Source organism: Agelaius phoeniceus, chromosome 19 (assembly GCF_051311805.1).
Source record: "Agelaius phoeniceus isolate bAgePho1 chromosome 19, bAgePho1.hap1, whole genome shotgun sequence".
Taxonomy (NCBI): Eukaryota; Metazoa; Chordata; class Aves; order Passeriformes; family Icteridae; genus Agelaius; species Agelaius phoeniceus.
This window is the reverse complement of record NC_135283.1, coordinates 8,651,292-8,672,296: the sequence shown is the minus strand read 5'-3', so window position 1 is coordinate 8,672,296 and position 21,005 is coordinate 8,651,292. Positions and strand designations below refer to the sequence as shown.

Below are 21,005 nucleotides of genomic sequence, written 5' to 3'. Positions count from 1 at the left end.
CCGCCGCCCGCCCGGCCCCGCGCTCAGCCCGCCCGGCGCCCGCCGTTCTGCGCGCCGCGGCCGCGCGCTCGCCAATGCGGGCCCGGAGCCCGGCCCGAGCCGCCCCCGGAGCCGCCCGCAGCCCCCCGGCCCGAACCCCCGCCCCGGACCCATGCGGCGGCTCCGGGAGCGGTTCCGGAGGTGAGCTCGCCGCGACCCCCGGCGGGGATGGGATCCTCCTTCCTGCCCGAGGCGCTCCCCGCCGGATGGGACCCCCGGGCGGGGTGAGGGGTGGGTGGGGGAGCCGGGGTTTTCTCGCCGGTGCCGGGCGGCGAGGGCAGCGAGGTCCCGGGGGGCGCGAGTGGGCGGGGGTGAGGAGGGTCTTTTGTTTGTGTGTTTGTTCGTTCACCGCCGCCGTTCAGTGGGTGAAGGTTCGCGCATCCGGCCCTGTGTCACAGCCGCGCATCGCGGCGCTCCCGCGGGGCCCGACCTGTGGCTCCTGGGCCGGGCTGGGTCAGCACCCGCCGGCTCCGTGTGGCCCCGCGGGGCCATGGAGCTCCTTGTTCTGCTGCCTCCGAGGGCGCATTGAGTATCATGGAATCGCAGAATGCTCCGGGTTGGAAGCGCCTTAAAGCTCATCTCGTTCCAGCCCTCTGCCATGGGCTAGACCAGGTTTCTCCAAGCCCTGTCCAACTTGGGCTTGTGTGCTTCCAGGGATGGGACAGCCGCAGCTTCTCTGTGACAGGGCCTCAGCACCCTCACGGGGAAGAATTACTTCTTAGTATCCAATCTAAATCTATGCTTTTTCAGGTTAAAAATCAACCTTCATTCAGCTTTTAGATGCTGCTCATGTTCACGGGGAGGTTGATCGGGTAACTGCGGTCGTGGTTCTTGGATAAGTATCTGTGGGCTTTGGTTCCTCATTGTCCACATGCCAGGCCAGTAACTGTTGATGGACAGCCCATCTCCTGGGTGAGGCCAGTTTCACAAGGCTTCCCTGACCAGGTACCTGCCATAGGCCTGCCTTGCTCTCCTTTCACCAACATGCTCAAAAAACTGAAACCTAAGTATTAAAAGGGAAATAAAACTGAAAGAGAAAAAAATATTAATGCGGTCGGACGTGGTTTTTGTGCTAGCCCACACCTTGGCTGGCTGGTCCCTTGCCCCTGAGCTCAGATGTGCTGCAGCACCTGGGGTGACTTGGGATTGCTGCCCACTCTTTGCTTGAATTGCTGCCTTTCATACTTGCCAGAAGGCTGGGGAGGCTTTGCAGAGGTCAGTGGGATGCACAGACACTTTTTTCCATGACACAATCTATGTATGATAGCAGAGTTGTTTGTGGGTTCTCAGAGTATTGCAGGTTTCCTTTTATCTTTAGTATCGTGCTGTAAGTACATGAACCTTCGCACAGCGTGGGATTTCACTGATATTTCCAAATAAGGGAACTGCTTCTGCACTGATCTGAATTATTTCTGTGCCTCAGATGTTGAGAGATAGTAAAGATTATGTGAACAGTTACAAACCACAGCTAGATACTGTCAAATCCAGGAAGGAAGGTGCCTACTGTGGAGGAAGATGGATCTACTTTTAACTGAATGAATTTGGTCAAAGCCAAATTTGGTACAAGCACGCTTTTAATAAATCCTTTTGTTTCTCTTCAAAATCTAATCTGAATGGTCATCAGATCTGTTCTGACCTGCTTGTATATTTTCTTTTTTTTTGTTTTCCTCTTGAAAACAAAGAGCTTAGGTAACATCCTAGGTACTGAAGCATACATTTAGATAATGAAGCAATTTTTAACCCTATTTGATGTATGCTACTGCCGGTTTTGTGGAGTTACGCCCACGTTGTTGCAGTTTCTCATATGCTGTTATTTGTGGTTTATTAGGTCTAAATGGCTTCTCCTGCTGCTGGAAAACACAAGGAAAGAAAAGCACAAAAAGAGGGAATGTGTTTTTAAGCTGGTGAAAGGAAGTATGAGGTCTTTTGAGCTGAATAAAGGAAATATACTTCCTGAAAAGACTAAAAAATCCAGATCTTTAAGGCCATTATCAGTGCTTGCTGTTTTTAATGACATTTTGCTTTATGGTTAAAACAATAATTTATTTAGCAGATGGGAGTCATCAATAGGGCAAGATTTGATTTCTCTTCTGCAGTTTGGGGTCTAAGCTTGTTGTAATGCCAGACAAATGTCATACAGATATGTGCAATGGATTTGGGGTTTTGTAATTTATTTTTCTAAGCTGGCTTTGCATGCAAAGACAAAGCATTAAGAGCCCTCGGACTTTCCTTCTGCTTTGTCTCTGAGATACTATCTTCTTTAATTCTGGAATCTCTGGGAAACATACAGCATCTGTTCCTTGGAAATGAATAGCGCCTTGAGATTAGGGTCTGTCACAAAGGATGGATCAGTCTGTATGTTTAGAATTTAAAATATTTAAAGTATTTCAAGATCAAAGATCAAGTAGCGTGAAGGGAGGGGTGTGAGTTTCTTCCCTCTTGTTTTAAATTGCTGTCTCTCTCACTCAGTACCTTTTTTCTGCTTATATTGGGAGTATGTCCATCAGAAGTTGTTTGTTTGCTGTGAAATTCTGAGTCTTGAACTTCCTTGGCCTTGAGCAGGTTCTGAGCATTGAGAATTTAAATTGTGAAAAGGAACTCACAGCTCAGTTCAGTGTGAAAGCATTCTGCTCTCCTGGCTGGCTACAAGCAGTTCTCAGTCTCTTAATTTCAGAAATTTCTTATTCTGGTATTGAAGGCATTAATATTTTATCTTGAATATCTTGGATTGTCAATATCTTAAATGGAGAAGTGTTTGTGCATCCTTGTGAGATGTGCTGCGTATCCTCTGATTAAATGATTCTGGTTTCACTAGATCTGCTAGTAAAAAATACATTAGAGATTTACTAGAGAATCAAAAAGGCTTCAGTTAAAGACATTTCCTGTAAACTGTATCCCAGTTCAGTGGGACTTTGTCAGAATGTCTTGCATTTGATAATAACCTTAATGGCTGTGTTATAGAGAGCCTTTGTTTAGGAGTGAACAGCATCTGAATGCTCTTTACTGAGCTTCCACTTTTAGGAAGGTGAGATTATAATTCCCACAATTATCTTTTCCAGAGGAGGCAAACGTGACCTGTAGATAGGAGGAAGAACAATGTCCCTGTGTTGCTGTATTCACAAGGCAGGAAACAAGCATCCATTGTTGGTGGTGGCATGGGGTTTGTTTGCTTATTTATTTATCTTTAAGAAAGAGCAGAGCTGTTTTGCCTCTAGAATGTGAATAAGCAACCACATTCTTCTACCTTTGTGTTGCAATATCATATGTGTCTATAACTGCAGGAGTATATGACTGACTTTAACTGTGTGTGTCAGAATAATTTTCCTGGTTTTGATGAGCACATCAGTAATATCACAGAGCAGCTATTTTCAAAATCCACATCTGTTTCTTAAGACATTAAGCCTAAACTGTCAAGCTGGAAATGAAATGAACTCGTGAGAAGCACTGGCTGGCATTTTGCCCTTCCAGCCACCTCGTTAATGATCCGTCCTCTGAAGTTGTTCCTGATAACGTTTATAAATAGTTAATTATCAAAAGGCAAAGAGGAATAACTCAAAGTTTGCTTTACTAAGACTGCTGCCTGTGAGTAGTGACCTGAGCAAATGTTTTCAGCCTGTTGGAGGCAATCCCTCTCAGAAGGGAGAGGTGCAGGTCTGTCAAATGTGCAGCAAAGTTGGTGCTGGGGCATTGTGAGACCCATTTCTGCAAGGCAGAGGTAAAACTGAACACTTCCCCTCCTGCCAAAACACACTGGGGGTGTTGGTGTTATTGGTATAAACACTGAGGTGAAGGGGATGGGTGAGGTGTTAGTCCAGCTAATGCTGGAGCTCTGGTACAGAATATTTGCATCATTCCTGTGCTGCCACAAACAAAACAGGGAAAAAACCCAGCTCTGTGTGTAGGTAACAGAGCAAGGATAGATTTGTTCCTGTCTTTGTGTTCTGTTCTACAGCTAATAGATGTCTTTAAATTAGTGACAGTAAGAGGTCCTAATTTCTGAAGTGTTAGTGCATAATTCTAAAATCTAACATTACCCCTAGATCCAGTGTGATTGCTTTAGAAAGATGCAGTGTATTTCCTACTGAAAAAAAAGGAAAAAAATTAAAAGTAGGCTAATGTTGGATAATAGAAGATCCCATTAGGAGGCATCAATTATTTATAGATTTGTATATGATAATAGTATCTAACATAGAAATTTGGAACACCAGAAATTATAAAGCTACTGCAGAGTATAAAATTATTCCTTTTGGTTCTTCAGGTTTCAGTTTGACTTTTTAAAATTTTTTTTTACTTCTTGTGAGACTTCCAAAGTACCACCACAGAGAAAAGCAATAATATTCTAGATGTGATAAGTGAAAAGTTTCCCATGACTTTGAATTTATGGAGTTGGACAAGGGCAGTCCAAGCCTGGCCACTCACTGAGCCAACAGATACTTTTATTTTTAAACATCTTCCTGACTTGGAAGCAGAACTGAGCAAACTGAATGTTCCATCTTTAGAGGATGCAGAGATGGTGTTCAGCAGCTGTTGAAGACATACAAGCACTGGGAATAAAGTAATTTTCCAGATATTCTGCAAGCCTTTGTGATGACAGTGTCATTGTCTTCTTGGAGAGGAGAACAAGGTGCCATTTCTCCCTGACAAAAGAATTGCCATTTTTAACTATACATTAACTCCTTCAGGGTTATTAATGTGCTAACAACCATTTATGTTCTGTGTCTGTGAATTAAATCCACATTTTTCTTAGCCTTTGTATTAGTACCAGTGAAACTGTTTCTTGAAATTGCCATGGTTTGGGGAGGGATCATGACACTGTTATTTTCCCAATGCTGCTACATTTTCATCTATTCAGTTTAGAAAAAATGGTTCACAAATCACTTAATTAATCAGTCAAGAAAACCAAGTGAAATATTCCAGAAATCTGGAACTGCTTATGCCAACTGTAAAATTTGGGTTGGGTTTTTTTTAGTTGTTTGTTTTCCTCTGTTTTGAGGTTGGCCAGTATTTTATAGATGTCATAAAAATAGGAGTCATTTTGATTTTAACCAGGGGGGACATGGGGAAAGACATGTTTGTCTAACAAGCTTTTTGTATAAATCTAGGTAACACAGCTGCTCTTGGTTCTGAGTATACAAACATGTTCTGTATTTCTTGTGAAGCTGTTCCTGGCTACTTGGATACCTGACTAATTGTCAGTGCATAGTTTTAGAAAAACCTGGAGTAAACTGGAATTACTGGTGAAAGATAATCACTTTTGTAGACACTCATCAGTGCTGGGATAACAGACTGGAGCTGGAGAAGTTCACAGCTTTCATTTGACTGTTGCATGTAGGTGTGTGCTGTCTTTTACAGGTGTTCCTACGCAGATTTAAATTGTTGAGTTTCACAGGAAACAGCTGAAGTGTTTGGGTTTTTTAATACACTTAAACAAAACATTTGCATTGGCAAATTCTTCCAGAACTTTCTAGGGTTTCATCATATTCTGTTCAGCTTGCATGGACTGCATTTGATGTGCTTGTTTGTTTGTTAGAATGTTTGAAAATTCTTAGATAAAAAGATGGAATATCTATGGCAAACCTCTTGAAATGTTTCCTCTTCAGAACTGACCATTAGAGTCTCCTTGCGTCATGCCCATGTAGGAGATGTTTGGATCTCAGTTACAGATGTAGGATTGAAAAAATGAGCCACCTCATGCTCCAGAGATGCAAATACTGTTTGCTATAGGAGTCAAAATCATTGTTCAGTGCTCCAAACTGGAATATTGCTGCAGTTTCAAGAACTTCTTAAAACAAGTTATGACAGCTATGATGAACTCCATATTTCAAGAATAATTTGAGTTCTTGCCTAGTAATTTAAATAGGAAATGTTTCATTCTTTCTCTGACCAAACTGTCAGAAAAGAGGGAGTCTGACTGCTTTATGTGAACTCCTGATTAAAGATAACCATTCCCTGCACCAGGCAGTCACAGGAATTTATTTAACATGTGTGTCTGGTAAGAGACTTTACTTGGGAGAACTTGCAATTTAAATTGCAGTTACTTTGAACATGTCTGTACTTACAATTTTCAATACTACCAAGTTGGAAGTATTCCTTCATTTCCTTCATGACACTCAGAGAGATGTTTTAGTAACTTTCCTGAAAGTACTTCTTAATTATTCCACAGGTTCATGAACCACCCAGCTCCAGCCAACAGCCGCTACAAACCCACTTGCTATGAACATGCTGCTAACTGTTACACACATGCAGTAAGTACACTTCTGGCTTCTTTTTCTATTTTTTCTTTAACCAGATGTTTCAATAAATTTTTGTCTGTTGTAAATGCTTACCTTTGCCTCACTGTGTTCATATCTACAGCCTCTCTCTGGTTTTGTGCATATAAGCATTAACTGTAACAGTACAGAAAATTAGATGTTTGGTAATGTTCCGAATCTCCTGGAGCTCCAGACACTTCATAAGATTAATTTTCACCAATGTTAGAGGTCTTTAACTTGATATTTTCCCTCTGTTCAGTCAAAGGATGCCTGCAGTAAAGGGGATATAGGCCACTACTAGTTAGCCTGCAAGGTGGATTTCCCAGGTCTGCCCTGACAGAATACTGTGCAAATTGTAAACTGGAAGTAAAAGAAAGATTTATCCATGTGAGAAATGGCAAGGCCTCATCAGACTGTCTGTGGATATGAGCAACAAGAGCTGGAATGTTTTAATTCTGATACCTACTGACTCTTCAAGAAATCTGCTGTTTTGCAAGAGGCCCTAATAATGCTGACAGCCCTGCTGAAATTTCAAGTCTTTCCTTATTTTCGTAATGTAAGGACTTATTCTAGATTTGAATATGTGGTATTCACATAAAAAAGAACAAAAGCAGTCCCCTTTGATTTTTTTTTTCTTTTAGTAATTAGGAAGTTTAATTTGCTGTCTGGCACTTTGAAAAGGACTTAAAAATGTGTCTGTTTGCTTTTTAAGATAGCATTTGCCCTTTTATAAAGGCAGCTTGTGTGTCTCCTCAATCCCTCAACTCTAAACATCTGAAGTATGTTTGACTTTGTCCTCAGTCTCTTATCTCCAGTGTGTCTGAGTGAGCTGCAGATACGAAAGCTCAAAGTTGTGCCCAGGACTCTTCAGTTCTTGAAGGAGCTCTGTTCTTAAGGATCCCTTGTGTGTATTTCATAAATAACCAACGTACAGCTCTGTGGTGCTGGTAAAAACAGAATCACCTTGGTTTTGCGTGTAGACATAAAGTTGACTGAAACTTCTGTGTTCTTAAGCCAAAGGTCTCATGTACAGCATTATGTAAATATATGCTTATTTGCCTAGGGAATGAAGCAACATTCTGTTAGTTAGCACAAATGCGTAGTTTATCTCATAATCCTTGTGCAAATCTTGTTCGCTCTGGCCAAAAAGTTAGATTTCAAAATATCTGGCAGATGTTGCTGTGCTCCTAAGCAATTTCAGCTTTCACCTAGTTGAAAAACAGGCGTGTTTTACTCCCTCCTTTTAGCAGGACATGACAGCCAAGGTGGATCAGTGTTTTCTGGTAGGCTGCAGTTTGTGGTGGAGCTCTCTGATTACCTTCTAAACAGTCAAACTACCTGCTAAAACCTACAATGAACTGTTAAAATAAATGTGCAATAACTTTTCATCTATATTTAAAGTCTTGAAATGGGAATCTAAGCTGGGAAAGCACAGAAAAGCTAGGGGGGATGTTTTCATCTCCTTTGTGTTGCAGACTTACTAAATGTTAGATGGTCAAGTGGCTGAGTCTTTGCTGCTAGATTACAGTGTGAGTTTTCAATTAGACATTGATGATTCTATAGAACAGAATTCAACAATGGTTCTCCACTATATTTTTATTCCAAACTTTTATTCATAATTCAGGAAGCAATCAGCTTCTACTAAGTACTTCTCAGTAGGTATCCCATCTGGTTTTGAACTTAAAAATACACAGGAATCAGTTTATGGCAGCTGCTTAATAAAAAAAAAAACAAGCAACAAAAAAAATAAAGATAAAGGAGGGTATAGAATCCCAGGCACAACCTTTTGGTACAATACTTAAAAGTTAGTTTTGTGTTGCATAGTAAGGTATCTTCAAATTTCTTACTTGTAAGGCTATTTTAAATGTCTTGCTTTTTTTTTTTTTTAGCTTTAAATGAAGCATTGACTTGCCTTCTGACACTGGGAGAGGAATGGCAGCAAAGTAGTTGAAAACAGACAGAAAAAGCTGTGCTCTGTGTTCAAAGGAACAGGAAGGAAACAGTGCATGAGAAAAGCAGGGGTTGTGAGAATTGGAGGGGAGAGATGACTCTTTCATAATGAAGCTTTCTGGTCTATGTAAGGTTTATCAAACAAAAGGTAGACCTTGTTGTGTTAAAACCTCAGGATTTAGACATGGCTTGCTTTATACTACTTTAAATGTTTCTTCTAACTGCCTTAAAAGGAGTAACTATTCTTAAAACTAGTTATAATCTGTATTCCAGGTTGGGTTAGTGAAGTGCATGGAAGAACAGAAGTAGTATAAATTTTTTAAAAGTGAGATTTGGAGCATTTAGGTGGCCATTTGAGCAGGGAAGAAGGGGTGATCAAAATTTCAGGACTCTTCTGATGAAAATGTCTCCATTCCCACTGACTGGTATAAGCAGTTTTTCTGCTCTCTGTGTGTTGCACAACCCAAGTTGCTTGTGGGCCTCTCACTCTGTTACTGGTCTCCTAAAATTAGGTGAAAATTGAAAAGTTGGGAGAGATGGTAGCAGGAGTGCACTCGTGGAGCAGGCAGCAGGAGATTGGCACAGCCCTTCATGGGTCCCTCTAAGTGTCACATTTTTGGGGGGCAGGGGTGGCAGCTTTATTGCTGTTTCTGCTGCCTTCCTTTCTAAAAAAAAGCAAGTGCATGGACCATTTTTGTGCCCTCAGTGTTTCCCTCCCAGTGAGAGGCTCATGAGATTGCAGCAGTAACACCAACCACACTGCTGCAGTGGCTCGTGCATCAAAGGGCATTGTTGCTGCCTGCATGATGTGCAAGGTGAATAACTTCATTTTCCAGGAATGTGATATACAAAAGCAAAACTTCCAACAGGTTTTTAAAGCTGTCTGTGGCAGAGATTGTCTGGAGAAATATGGAAAGAATACAGGTAAAATGCTGACCAGTGGAGCAGTATCCTAAGTAACCCCAGACAGGTGAAAGGTACTGGGTATTTTGCTGTAAGTTGGTAACCAGAGAGTGTCATTTCACTGAAGTGACCCTGATCAGGTTCACAGCTTTTTGTGTCAGCCTCTTCCCTTGTGCCTTAAGGGTTTTTACTTGTTGTAACAGCAGGGCTTGTGGTAGTTGGTTTCCCAAAATGCACCACACAAAGGTTGTGCTGAAAACTATTCTGAAAAATTACCACCTGTAGATGTAAATTAACATATTTTTATCCTTCATCTTCCTCCTTATTGGAAAGAGCTTTTAACTTCATTCTCTTATTTTGTTCTGACATTTCTCTAGAAAGCTTAGGAAACTGTTGCCTTCTCTCTTGTTCTGCAGATCTTCCTTCCAGCCCCACTTCTGATGAAGCCAGGATTAATCACGGTGCTAAAATTAGTAAATTTGCACATCACAGTTCTGGGTTTGCTCACAGTACATTAAGTTACTGGGTTTGATGATATTCACTTGGAAGACTTGCACTCCGTGATGAAATAAGCAAAGATTTTGTGACTTGTAGCTGGAATTTTTTTCAAGGAATATTGGCAACTAAGAAATGCTTTGTCATGCTGTAAAATGACACAGCACAATCCCACTCATTCTGTTAGTTCTGATTCTCTGACTGCTTTTTTGATAAACTCCCCTCCTCTTAAAGGACTGGTTAATGGCTGTTCCATTTTGAAAACTGGAGATTAAAATGCAATTATTGTGCTTGTGATTTTTTTCAAATGAACTTGGGAAAATTTGCCTTTTTTTGTGAGCTGAAGTTTTGTATTTCTTTTGTAAGATGGATAAAGCCCATCGTACCATATGTTACCTGTTATGGCATTGCCATCTGAAGAACTTTAATCAAGTTGGCTGGAACAGCAGGGTATCATTTCTGGAATTTGTATTTAATCTAGCTATTTTTGGCCAAAAAAAAAGAGTAATAAAACATCTCTTGTTTCGTCTGACTGTTCCCATGGTGCCTACCAAGCATGGAGAGGAAAAGGTTCCAAAAAGAACACTTGGAAAAAACAATCAGTCCTTTTAATGGAATACAGTGCTCTTGCCTGTGAGAGGTAGATTTGTTCTTTAAAGCAGGACAAGGCAAAAAAGGGATTAAAGTCTTCATTCACGTGCTGCACTCTTGATTCTGAAGGTGCAAATAAAGAGGTGATAATAGAATTGCTTCTTTGTTTTAACTGTATCACTTTATACACAATAATTACTGGAAAGAGTGATTGACACTGAACTTTGTTTTGGCCCATTTGAGCATCCCATGTCACAGCTTAGCTTGTGAAATATTTATTTGAGGAGATTAGTAAAAAGCTGGGGTCTCTGTGTAAGAAAGGCAGGTTATTCTGTGTAATAGCTAAATCTAAAGCCCAAAGAGGTCTCTTTTCCTGTGAAGTGGTCTCTGTCAGAGTCCCTGAGCAGCTCATGCCTAGGCTGTTATAGGGAATTAGTAGGAATTTGCTATTTTACCTGGTATTTGTAGGTATTTAATCTCTGAAACCTTTTAGTTCTCTGTCAAGTTTAGTCAAAACTGGAATTTGCACTGAAAATTGGAAAGGAAACTGAGGATGCAGTGGGATTATACAGCTTAGAGCCATGGCTACACCACCATTTCTGGGGCTAAGTATCCTCCTGTCCCCTGCAAAAACTAAATGAAACAGTTGTCAGATCTCATCAGTTCCTGGCTGTGCCAGGGGCTTCAGCCACACTTCACTCACGCTGTGTGTCATGTGTGGAAAACAGGAGTGGCTGATCTCCTGAGGAGTGACACATTCCAACCTTCCCTGAATTTGGGGGCTATCCAGGATGTGTGCAGGAAACTTAGGGTTGATGATAAATGATAAGCCAGGCTGGCAGACTATTTCTGGCCTTAAAGTGCACCAAGTCAACTCCCATAGTTCCATTACAAAGCTCAGGAAGTGTTTTCACCTCTAGTCCCAATGCTGTGAATGTATCAATGCCATACTTTTAATTTCCATGGCTTTTGGCACAAATACATTGAACTTTGCAAACATAAGGAAATTGAGTAGTAATGAAGCTACAGCTGGTATACTTCAAAGTCAGAAGGAAATTGTTATTCTCAGATCCATTCATGTTATTGTTATTCTCAGATCCATTCAGTTTGCTCTGCATCCTCTGCACTGAGCAGAACCTCGATTTCCTCTGGTCTGTAATTAGATAAAGGATAGATAGCTCAGGCTAGACTAGAACTCTACAGTCTGAGCTATCAAACCTGTAATGCAAAGTGGCCAGATTTGTTTAAACATTGCTTGTTCCTGGCTCTATTGTTTAACATATGAGACTTGGGTTAAATTGCCAGGAATTTAACCCTAAGAAGCTTATTTGCAATTCAAGGGAACAAATTAGCATTTTAGACTTGCTGTAGGGCCTGGAAGAGAATTTGTGCAGTGTTTGTAACTTAGAAGGCTGACGTGATAGTGGATGGAGATGGGTAGAAATAGCTTTGTCAGTAAGCTCTCTTCTTTAAATACTTGGACGTAGGGTGTTTTTTAGGGTTTTTGGGGTTATTTTCTTCTTCTCCCCCTTTTCTTTTTGCCTTTTCCTGAAGGAGATAGAGGTACATCAGGTATTTTATTCTGGAAGGGAGTGTGGTTTTAAATGTATGCATTTAAAGCCTGCAGTCACTTCTTGGATGCTTCATGCAAGTCTGGTAATTTTATCATGATGTTTGAACAGGGCCTGTTTTGGAAGAAGTGAATTAGAAATGCTTTGAGAGGGAGGTGGGAAGGAAAACAGAGTTGGATATGCTGCATTAGAAGAACACCTTTGTGCATTAAAAATGAATAGTCATGAGAGAAGTTTGCAGCTAATTTATTTATGGTAGCTTAAACCCAAGTTCTGCAAAATTATTGCTTAATTCTTGCAACTGCACTTTGCTAAATGCTTTGTTTTTTCATTTGGGATTTGAGTTTATTTTGGTCTGTCCTGTGCTCTGTGTCTATGCACAAGAGGTGGCTTAAATTCAAGCCTAGAGTAAGATCAGTTTGGTTTTAGAACATGAGGCTGAATGTGAAAATAAAACCACTGCTAATACGTACAAAATTAGACAAAAGAATTTGCTGTCATGGCTAGAGGAGTTGGTAACCTTCCCTGGTACCATGGGGGGAGAAATTTAGCAAAACCAGATCTAACCTATGCCTGAGACATCGATGAATTTCTGGTGCTGATGTGTCAACTTAAAACCAAAAGACAGAACTGTCTGGCTGGGGCTGGGCTCTCTGCCTGCTGGTGCTGCTCTGTGGGTGGCACCGCGGCAGGGACCCGACAATGCCTTTTGTTTTGGCAGTTCCTGATCGTCCCTGCCATCGTGGGCAGCGCCCTCCTCCACCGGCTCTCCGACGACCGCTGGGAGAAGATCACAGCATGGATGTACGGGGTGGGGCTCTGCGCCCTCTTCATCGTCTCCACCGTGTTCCACATCGTCTCCTGGAAGAAGAGTCACCTAAGGTAGCAGGGGAAAATGCTGCACTTCCTTGGGATGTTTGCCCACTGTGCTTCTCAGTCAGACCAATTTTACAGAGGTTGGAGTGGTACTTTCTACTGAATCATGATAAAAACACCTGTGGGATTTGCATTCTCTGAACCTGAGAGAAGCAGAGAAAAGAATGATCAAAACAATTCTCATCTCATTTGCTGCTCCTGTGTTGTGCCAATGTAGAATGCAAGAATGCAATATGGAGATTGTTTACCCAAAGTGAGGGTGTTTTCTTTCCTTGGCCTGTCAGGGCCAAGTGTGTGTGTGTGTGTTGGGACTGTCAGCTGACAGCTACAAAATTCTGGGCAGTTGACTTGAGCTGGGTGCTTGTGCAGATTCAGTTTAATACAATGTAATACATATAGAATAATACAGTATAATAAAGTAATTAATTAACCTTCCAATATCAGTGGGGTCAGATGCATCATTTCTCCCTGCCATGGGGGTTGCCTTGGTTCCTATAAACACCCTTGATTTTTTTAGAAGAAATAGTGAGCCAAGCTCATGTACCAGTGAACTTGAATGTCTGCTGCCTTGTCACAAAGAAAATGTGTTTTGGTAGGCCCTAGTGGCTCTTAATCCAGAAGCAGAATGAGAAAAACATAATGTAGGTGGTTGATGGATAATATCCCATTGCAGACATGAAGACACTGTCTGAGACTATGGCATGCTCAGGTGCTTTGAGGAACACAGCTTTTGCCAATGCCCAGCTAACCAGCAGGAAACCTTCTTGGGACCAAGGCAGCAATAGCAAAACTGACATGGGATTTATTATTTTAATTTTATTTTATTTATCCATCCCTTGTAAGACTCCCTAAATAATTCTGGGCCATAAATTGGATAGAGCCAGTAGTCACTAAATAATAACAGTGTCTGGATTAGGCAGGGATGCAAGGTGGGGGTGGAGAAGGGGAGGGGACTGGAGAAGTGCTCAGCTCTTACGTGTCTCAGTTCCTCCACATGGTTGTAAGAGGGATGGAGGTGATGGTATTTTCCCCAGAGTAATTCCAAAGCATGTCAGGAAAGTGAGGTGATGCAAAAATCTTCCCAAAATGTGTCATGGTGACCTGTTCTGTCTCTCTGTCCCTAGGACAATGGAGCATTGCTTTCACATGTGTGACAGAATGATGATCTATGTCTTCATTGCAGCATCCTACGCACCATGGTAAGAAATGGGGACCACAGCTGCAGAATGAAAGCTTTTCCAAAGTAAAGAGTTCATTGTTGCAGCTTTCCAAAATCTATAGATGGCTTCTTGGATGCAATTGACCACATTGTGTTGTGACAGACATTGTAATGTCATCTCCTGGGCCTTGCTGAACAGAAAGTGATGCTAGAAAGCATCAGAAAGTAGTTTATTTATACTCCACATATCTCAGTTCATGCTTTCCACCCATCAATGCAAACACCTTCTGCCTCTCTGTGGGTAGAACGTCCCAGTGTTTGTTCCCCTATCATTCTGTAGTTAAAGCTCTGAGTATTTATTTGTTTTTATTAATCCCCACTGCTATTGTGTTAGTTTACTCATCACTTTTGTCTCTTGGAACCTTTATACCTCCAGGTTAAATCTCCGTGAGCTGGGACCTCTGGCATCTCACATGAGATGGTTTATCTGGCTGATGGCTGCTGGAGGAACCCTTTATGTATTTCTCTACCATGAAAAGTAAGAATTATTCTTTGCATTTAACTTTAAACTGAAAATTATCATCAGGGAACAAGACCAAACTTTTTTTGTTTTGGAGATGACCTGCCAAGGTTCTCATCAAACAAGAAAATTTAAGTTGCCTCAGTGTTTTATATTCTCACTGGTACTAACTGCAAGTGAAAGTGTCTGGGCAGTATTTAGAGAAGGTATTGCCTGCAACTCTACAATGCAGAGATAAACACTAGTTTTAATTTTGTCATAAAACACTATAACCTATCTGCATGAAAACTTTTTGTTTAATGACCCAATACCAACACATAATTTAAAATATTCATTTTTGCTGTTGAAGGAAATGTTCATCCTTTTGTACACCACCTTAAATTGCTCAAATCATTCCTTTTTAGGTATAAGATCGTTGAACTCTTTTTCTATTTAGCGATGGGATTTTCTCCTGCTCTGGTAGTGACATCCATGGTAAGGAATGTGACTATTAACAGTGCAAACAAACAAAACTTGCCTTTTATAACCAGCTTAAATTCCAGTGCAGCTCTTTCCTCTGCAGAGATGTTCATTTTAGTACACTATACTTGTAAATGCTCTTTGCAGAGCAACCAAATACAGCCTGTCATAGTTTGGATTTATAGTTCACATTTCAGTGAAATGCTGCCTTGTTTTGTTCAATCTGGGCTGCATTGTGTAGATGGAGAGAGCCTGGGTTTCTTGGTGCATCTGAAAAGCATCCTACTCCAAACTTTTTTATAGTTGCACATTTTAAATGATGTTGATTAACCATCTCTGCTGCTAATATAAACGTGACACATTTTCAGGTTAATGCCTTAACTGGCTGTATCAAAGTCTTGATGGGAGGAGCTCTGCATTAAACTCACACTTCCACAGAGTAATGTGATTTTCTTTGTCTCCATGATTGTCTGCTCTGCTGATGAAGCAAACCATCAATCTTGTTTTAGTGCTTGAGTTGTCCCAGTATAAGTTTTCTAGTGCTATGGGGACATGGTATATAAGCACATTATTGTGCATTTCACAAAGTGTAATATAAATACACTGCATTTCTCACTTGTCCATCTGTCCCACCCAACATTTTCGGAGTTGTCACAGCCAGCTCCCTTTGCCTGGGGGAGAAAAGCACTGTGTATTTTGTCCATAAATACTGTTTGCCCCCTTTACACCCTGCCCCTGACCTGTCCTTGTTCCCTGGCAGAGCAACACCGAGGGGCTGCAGGAAGTGGCCTGGGGAGGTTTGATCTATTGCCTGGGCGTGGTGTTCTTCAAGAGTGATGGAGTGATCCCCTTTGCCCACGCCATCTGGCACCTCTTCGTGGCCACAGCAGCTGCTGTCCATTACTACGCCATTTGGAAGTACCTTTACAGAAGTCCTGCAGACATCATTCGTCACTTATGAGATCATACAAAACAATAATCTGCACTTGGCCTCTGTAACAGTATTATTTGACTTAAAGAATAGGGGGAATTGGAAAAATTGCACAGCAAAACTGCACTGACTTTGGTAGTTCTGTGAACACAATTACTGTGAACTGATGTTTGTGTCCTGCCATTTCCCATCACATGGCAAGTGCTGTAAATAACCAAGATACTGTACTGCAGTAACCAAGAGTCCATTCCATGTTAGCAGAACTGGCTACCTGATGTTTACAAACAAATTTTGTATGCTAGTTTAATTTTACAGTTTTTAACTACGTGAATTTTTCTAAATTAGTGATTCAAATGGTGAAGTCAGTGCAATAGTGAAAATGTAATGCTCTTGACATGAAATTGGTTTCTATCACCTTTCCACGAGTCATTTCTTAAACATTAATCAGAGACAACTAATCTACTTTTACCACCCATTATCTTGGTATAATGTGACTTTTATAGAAATTTTTCTGTGTTTTTTGTAAACTTTAAAAGTACATTTATTGAACTGAAGACACACAACTGTCATCTATGCAGTTATTCATGTTGCAAACTCTTGCAAGAAATGGTTACATTCCACACCCTGTTCTGAGGAGCAAACATTGTACCTCTTCTGAAGTTTGTGTTGCAGCTGTAATTGTAATAACCACTTTTACAAACTAAAACCTAAATGTGATTCTGCTGAGTTCTAACATGGCAGCATTCTGCTCATTTACAGTACCACTGAACCAGACCTTAAGTTGGCTTTATTTGTGATGAAGAGCTGTAAAAGGAATAGCTGAGGTGATTTTCTCCTCCAAGTTCCCAGCTGTACCCATACTGCCCAGCGTGGGGGCTCGTGTGGAATATCCCCCATCCAAGCCAGGGATTTCCCCATTTCCCAACTCATTTCCCCAGCCCCTGCACACACACGTGGCACTGAGACTTGGGTTTCCAAAGGGGCTTAAACTGACTGGTCCCCCCAGCTTTGGGTGGGGTGGCTGTGCTGGGAAACCCAGGTGGGAGCAAGAGGCAGAGCATTGCTGAGCACCTGGAGCTCAGGGTTCTTCACAAGCACAGCCTGGCAGGGAGCAGAGCTTGGAGGGTGTGCTAGGGTGTCACTTGTCATCCTGGGGCTTCACACAGAGTCTGACTGCTCTTTGTTGCTGTCTGTCTGTACAGGAAATCCAGCTGTGGTAGCAAGTCATGATTGTAGGATGTGCTCAAATGACCAATGTAGAAGAGTCATTGTAATCCTGTTTCTCCAATAATTGTATCCTGTCCCACTATGTAATGAATGTCTTATATTAAGATTGACTTTATCCTTTTTCTAATTTACTCAGTTTTACATGTCAGTATTTAAAAACAAAACCAAAATGTGTTGCCTTTTTCAGATTTTGTTCTGGATATTGCCTGTCTGCAAACAATAAATAGCAAGATAGGGATGTTTCGAAGGTCCTGTTTCACTCAGATTTGCCAGAGGGCTGCAAGTTTTAGAATATTTACATTTGTATAGGGAATTTACCAGAGGGTCAAACTTTAAATTCAAGACATTGAAGAATTGCTCTGTGGTGGTAGCAGGTGAGCAGAGAAGTGGCAGCACCACAGCAAACTCAAACTGCCCCAAAAGAGAGCAAAGGGAACAGCTGGGCAGGTGATTCTCCTACAACAGTCTTGCAGATCTGGATGCCTCAGATTTTTAACATTGTGTCTCTTTTAATATTTTCCACTTTTTGTGAGTCCATATATTTTGTTGAAATGCAGTACTGCTAAAACCACTAAAATACATGTAAAGGTTTTCTGTAGTCAAAAGTTAAAACTATTGCTTGAATATGTTTGTTTTAATTTTAAGTTAATTTTTCATGGCATTTGCTTTTTGGAGTGTTTGAAATGGTTTTTAAAAAGTTTCAATTCGCCAAAAATATTTTGAATTACTGTATTCTAGTCAATATGATATTGAATGTACTAGACTAACAATAAACATTTGGTGCAATTTGGAAACTCTTGTTTTCTTGGTGGTTGTTTTTTTCCCTCTCCATCATTTAGGCAGGGCAGTCAGAGACTGACACTGTGGCCACTCCTGACAAAAAGGATCCTGAATTGAACCTTAGGACCCCCATGTCTGCTCAGCCAATGCTTTAAAAACAGTAAGAAAGACTGTAATCCAAAATATGCAATTTTTACTATGGAAAAAATATATTTCTGTCTAAATTTTGGTCAATAGTTAGAACTTGCTTTTCCCTTTTGCTGTTCTGGGATATAAGAATATATTGGGATTTTTTCCCCCAATTTCAATGTTCTAAATTTCAATTTAGAACATTGAAATACATCATTTTGCTCTTATCCCTGGAGGAGTATCATTGCATAAAATATAGACAAGCTGAACTAAAAATGTATTTCTGTCTGGAAAGCAAGCATATCAATTAGTCTTTTCTTTTTTCCCTCCATCTAATTGGAGCTCTCGAGGCTGATTCCTCTCAGGAGTAAGGATAGTGCTTTTTCCAGTAATGCATGCTGCAGTACAGAGATGGGATTTCTTTGTCTTCCCAAGGCAAATGTTTTTAAAAGCACTTGCTTCTGTATTTTCTATGCCTCTAGGTTTTAGAAGTGCAACAAGTAGGCTGAATCTAAATAAAGCAGAGATAGCAAACATTTCAGATGGACCTTTCCAGAAAATGTCTGGGATGCAGCAGGTACTTTGAATACTGCATATATTTTTAGATCATGTTTTTATAACACAATATCCTCTGCATCAAAAAATAATTCTATTAAATGAAGGGCTACCTTTAAGGATTTATATTAGAGTGCTTGTTTGAATTGTATTGGTTTAAAATACAATTAAAGAGTGAGGAATGCCCAAAGACAATATGAATTTTTCTTCCTGTTAACAAAAAGAGGTCTAAAGGTAGGTAGGCTCCTGCTCCAATCCTGTCTGCTCCTCATTCCTCTTAAGTAGTTGTGATTACGATAAGAATCTCCCAGTTCTGGGTAAGGAAGTCCTTTCCAAGGAGGCTTGAGTGGTCTTGTGGGTCCCTTCCAACTCAGGATATTCTATGAAATGCACATTCTTGGGGCTGGAATGAGCAAGTTAAAGGGAAGATAGTACAATTTTTCATGGTTTTTTTTTTTTTTTCCTTGCTTAAATGCCCCTCCTGCTCAGAACCTCTACACAATTCTTTACTTGGGTCTGGTGTGTTTAGCCACGAGATGTCCCTGAAGGCCAAGGCTGTCATGGTCACATCATGTGCTTGACTAAATCTTTTCTCCATGCTTTGCTATTTTTAAAGAGCACAGGGTGTTGGGCTCTGCTGCTGATTGCTTTCACTCATCAATAGGTGCCATAAGGTTAAAGCTAAAAATAGTTGACAAAAGAGTGATCAGGATGGCACAGCAAAGCTGGCTCCAGGGTGTGGGTGCTCTCTGCCTTCCCTTTCTCAGCCTTGCCATTTGACCACTGTGCTCCAACAGCCAGAGCTGCTCCTCCATCCTGCTGCTTGGGAGTGTTTCAGTCATCGTTTGAATAAATTCACCAACCATTCTCAGAGGGAAGGGAATGGACATAAGACACCTGAGATGTTCTCATGTAGCTCTTGAAAGCGTTGGGATGCCTTTGCTTTGGCATTCCCAGCACTGCCCAAGTGGCACAAGCAGCAGTGGTTTGGTGACACTGTCCTGGGGCTAAACACCCCCAGGCTGCTCAGCCTTGGGGTGGGTGTGAGCTTTCCAGGCTGCCTGGGGAATTCAGCACAGAGCCAGGTGCCAGCTGAACGCACAAGAGGAGTTCCACTCACAGGTCAAAGCCCCAGGGAGAGCAGGGCTCTCTTGATAAAAGTTTTCAGATTCCTGTTCAGGTAGTGTTTGGTGGGTGGTGTTTTGGTTCTGAGCTGGGTGTCTGTCGCTGGGTTGTTTCCAGCCCAGGCATCCTCCTCCTGTCTGTGCTGAGCAGGAAGGGTGGCAGTGCTTGTTTCCCTTGCAGAACCAGGGTGCTGGCTCCTAAGGATAAGCTGTGGAACCAAAATCCTGTTGCAAAAGGTTGGCAGAGAGGCCAGTTTCATAACATAAGTCACATCATTGGCTAATGAAGCTCATGTGCTCTCAGAGGGATCTGTTCAGCTGTCTCTGTTGCTTAGCAGCCCCAGCCCTGCTGGCATGGATTTGAGTGCCAAAATCCTCTAGGTGCCTCTGCAAATCTCCCTTAAATTTTCAGAGCTGCAAAGCTGTTGGTAGAGACTGACTGAATGAGTGGCTGTAGCTCCAACAGGCACCTCCTCACTGTCTGGTGGGTGGTGGTGGCTTCCAGGAGAGGCCCAGAGGTGTGACCAGATGTGGCATGTGGCTCCTGTGACACAGCCAGCCAGCACTGAGCCATTCTCCAGCAGGACATTCAGAGCAGCCCACAGGATGTTTGGATGGAGAGCAGGAGTTATTCTGGATGTTGAAACACTGAAAGCCAATCCACAACACCTAGTGAACATGGGGAACCTGTGGCACTTTTAGATTCAACTAGCAAGGATTTTGTAGCATCTTAAATGTTGGAGGATAGAACATTGTTGCTGTGGGAACTCAGCTGTCTTCTCTAATCAAAACCCATGAACATGGGAAGCTCAGGGTTGGTGCAGGAGGGGAATATTGATTTAATTTTATTTCTTAATACGTGTCTTAATATATGAATATGTTTGAATGGAAATGGCTTTTGTCTTGAAGCTGATGGTGGTGCTGAGCAGCTTAATCTGCCTTCTGCTCAAACACTGAAAATAAAGATTGAAGGGACTGTGAGATATTTTTAGCCCCTCCTCTGCCTGCAGGCAGGATGGACTCTGCCTGTCAGTCCTGACAGGCTTGTTCTAAAATGCCTCTAATAATGGGGATTTCACAATCCTCCCAGGCAGTTTATTTCAATGTTTCACTCGTTGCCCTCTTGATTTTTGGTTTTTTTCTGGCTGTCCAAGCACTGTTTTCTTTGCTGTACTTTAAGCTTGTTACTCCTTGTCCTGTCTGCAGCAGCTCAGAGAAGAGCCCTTCCAGGCAGGTTTTCTGTAGCTGGAGACTCACTTCTTCCCTTGCTTTCCTCTGCCCTAGACTTAAACTCAGTCCCTTCAATCTTGCTTCCCTGCCACCTTGTTTGACAGAGCCAGCAGGATGTTCCAGGCTCCAGACACTTTCCCCAGCTGATGTTGTGACACAGGGACATGAGAAATTAGTGACAGTGCAGAAGGAGGGAGAGGTGGAAGCAGGAGCTG

At 41.7% G+C, this 21,005-nt stretch overlaps 1 protein-coding gene across 2 annotated transcripts in view; it reads left to right on the top strand.

Moving 5' to 3' along the window:
• The window catches only part of MMD (monocyte to macrophage differentiation associated), a 41,479-nt gene extending 23,713 nt beyond the window's left edge, over nt 1-17,766 (top strand). Inside the window, exons 1-7 of one of the 2 annotated variants that reach the window (XM_054644939.2) lie at nt 5-180; nt 6,203-6,284; nt 12,522-12,682; nt 13,801-13,875; nt 14,272-14,373; nt 14,760-14,829; nt 15,575-17,766. In XM_054644939.2, the coding sequence (XP_054500914.1) occupies nt 152-180; nt 6,203-6,284; nt 12,522-12,682; nt 13,801-13,875; nt 14,272-14,373; nt 14,760-14,829; nt 15,575-15,775 (720 nt within the window). In that variant the 5' untranslated portion in view covers nt 5-151 and the 3' untranslated portion in view covers nt 15,776-17,766. Of the gene's footprint in view, nt 1-4; nt 181-6,202; nt 6,285-12,521; nt 12,683-13,800; nt 13,876-14,271; nt 14,374-14,759; nt 14,830-15,574 lie in introns of those variants that run through there. The other variant, XM_077188416.1, reaches the window with a different exon arrangement.
• The last annotated feature ends 3,239 nt before the right edge of the window (nt 17,767-21,005 follow it).